General features: G+C 65.7%; 1 protein-coding gene across 1 annotated transcript in view; it reads right to left on the reverse strand.

Annotated features, from left to right (window-relative positions):
* LOC114005266 (multiple epidermal growth factor-like domains protein 9) overlaps positions 1–2,621 on the reverse strand; it is a 20,691-nt gene that overhangs the window by 14,789 nt on the left and 3,281 nt on the right. Inside the window, 3 exon segments of the mRNA XM_027766631.1 lie at positions 201–260; positions 263–325; positions 1,629–1,796. Of these exon segments, the coding sequence (XP_027622432.1) occupies positions 201–260; positions 263–325; positions 1,629–1,796 (291 nt within the window).

Genomic DNA, 2,621 nt, shown 5'->3' on the forward strand with positions numbered 1-2,621 from the left:
CTGGCCTCCCCGTGGCTCCTCCGCCCTCCGCCCACGGGCTTTTCGCTAGGCCTGCGATTCCTCCGGCAGCCCCGTCCGTCCTCGTCCTCGCAAACCACCCGGCGGCCTCCAATTCCGACCCCTTCGCAACCGGCCCCGCCCGCTCGCCGCGCTCGGCTCCTCCCGGCCCGCCCGCCCGGCCCGCGCACTCGCGCACTCACGGTAGCAGCCCTGGCGCCAGTAGTGCGTGGGGAGGCAGCGGTCGACCCTGGGCCCCGCCCGCACCGCGCGCAGCCGGTCTCGTTGCAGCGGTCGTGCACGGAGCCGATCTGGTTGCAGTTACACTCTGGACGGGCACGGGCACGGGCAGGCGCGCGGTCAGGGCGACCTGTGGGCGCCGTCCGCACCGGCCCGACCCGCGGGTCCCTGCGTCACCCCGACGCTCCCCACACCGCGTCTGCGTGAGCGGGCGACCGGACTGCCTGGGCTGTGCAGACTACAGGGAAGACTCTGTAGGCTGTGTCCCTGGGTCGCCCTGAGGCTGTGTCCCTGGCTCGTCTGGACAGCGGGAGGGAGGCCCGATCCTCCAGCTGCAAAGAGCGAGCCAGGACTCTCACCCGGAGGTGCCGGTGCCGTCCTGGGGCCCTTTGCTGTGGCGGCGCGCACGCATGCGTGCGTGTGTCTGAGTGCAATGGTGGTGGGGAGGGGGATGGCCTCTCTGAGGCTTCTCTCCAGGAACCCCCACATCCCGGCAGTCCCCAATCCTACTCCTCCTCCCTCGCCCAGCTGGCTTCCTTGGGCCTCGGCTCTGAGGTCGCTCTGAGGTCGGGGACAAATGTCCTCTACTCTGGGAGTCCTGGAAGTCCAGGGAAGGGCCTGGGGATGGAGGTAGAAACACGGAGAAGAGGGGGCGCTGCGTGGGGGCACCCCACTGGGTTCCACAGGCTGCCCTGCGGCTGGCCTGTGCTTGGTTGGTGTGATTCCGTCGGATCCTTTAGAGTGGAGGGGATCCCACCCACAGCTCCTTCACAGCAGGTGTCCCCTGACAGCCTGCCTGGCGCTGCGGGAGGGCACCACGAGCCCAGGGTGCTGCCTGGTGGAGGGTGGCCTTGGGCTGAGTCCTGGCCTCTACTGGAGGCAGGCTGGCGGCTGTGGGCTGGAGGTCATGGATTTGGGGACTGTCTGTCCCCTGCGCAGGCCCCATGGATCTCCCCCTTCTCTCCCACTGAACCAGTCTGGAACTTTCTGGGAAGAAAGCTGCCCAGGTGCCTGCAAGGGGCGCTGGACCTCTGCTTACAAAGCACTTGCAGGAAAGTCTTAGTAGCAGATGGGCTGAACACCCTCGCTCTGGGCCACCTCTGAGTTTTATGAATGGGGAAACCAAGGCCCAGAGAGGGGGAGGAACTTGCCCAAAAGCACACAGCAGGGCAAGTTCTAGAGCCCGGCCTTGGACTCGAGTAGTGGTTCTGCAACTCCAGTGCTTTCAAGGGTGCAGCGCTGGGGGCCGCAAGGGGAGGTTATTAATGGGGAGGTTTTGAGGGGTCTTAGAGATGCCTGCTGGAGTGGGCCTGGAGGTGGAAGTCCCACACCCCCCAGGGGACCCCAGAGCCCACCGACACCACCACGCGCCCACGCCGCCGGCGCCTCACCGATGCAGACGTTCTCGTCGTCCAGCTCGGCCGAGCCGTTGCGGTAGTAGCCCAGGCGGCAGTGCTGGCAGTGCTGGCCCCGCGTGTTGTGCTTGCAGCTGACGCAGGTCACCACGTTCAGGAAGTCGATGTAGCTACAGCGGTTGGAGTGGCCGTAGCACTCGCAGTCTGGGCCGGGCGGAGAAAGACCCCTGGTCAGCGGCATTCAGGGGGCTGAGGACAGTGAGGGAACACCCACCCCCAGGCGTGCAGGGAGGGTTCACGGGCCTCTGACCTTCCTGCTACACTTGGCGAGATGGGTCTGCCAGCTAGCGCCCTGAGAACCCATGACGGCAGCCCCCCAGCTCCCACTTGGCACGGTGGGCAGAGAGCCAGGGGCGCCGGTGGGCAGCCCCTGGCCGGGGCGAGGGGCTCTGAAGGATGCCCGTGGGACAGGGTGATTAGAAAGCGATTCGTGCAATGAGAATGGGGTTATGCCACCGGACAGTGCGTGTGGGCCAGGCAGTGCCGGCTTCCCGACGCTCTCCATGTTGGGCAATCCCACGGATGGATGAAAGCATGCATGGATGCCAGACTGGACACACCAGGAGCTTCCTCCTGCTGCTTTGGAAGATGGCTGCAGGAAAAACCTCCCACCTACCCACGGGGCCCTTTCTAATTCCCCGAGCTCCCTGCAAATCCGCTTGTTTGGAAGGCCCCCGAGAGTGAACGTCACAGTTGCTGGCTCCTAGGAGTCTCTTTGCCTCCCCTGACCCTGGCCAGGAAGCTTCTGCCCTCACTGTTTCTGGGGGCACGTCGCCCCATACTGAGGACAGCCCTTCCCACCCTGTCCCATTGTCCCACTGCCTCCTCTGCCCCCATGCCTGCGTGGTTCTCAGGCTGAGCCCTGCCCGATCTGCTCTGCACATCAGACTGGCCAAGCTCCCTGACCACAGGGGGCAGGACCAGCAGGAAACGGACACAGCATCACGCAGTGGGGTTTGGTGAGGAGGG

Source organism: Tupaia chinensis, unplaced genomic scaffold (genome assembly GCF_000334495.1).
Source record: "Tupaia chinensis unplaced genomic scaffold, TupChi_1.0 Scaffold143602_1, whole genome shotgun sequence".
NCBI lineage: Eukaryota > Metazoa > Chordata > Mammalia > Scandentia > Tupaiidae > Tupaia > Tupaia belangeri.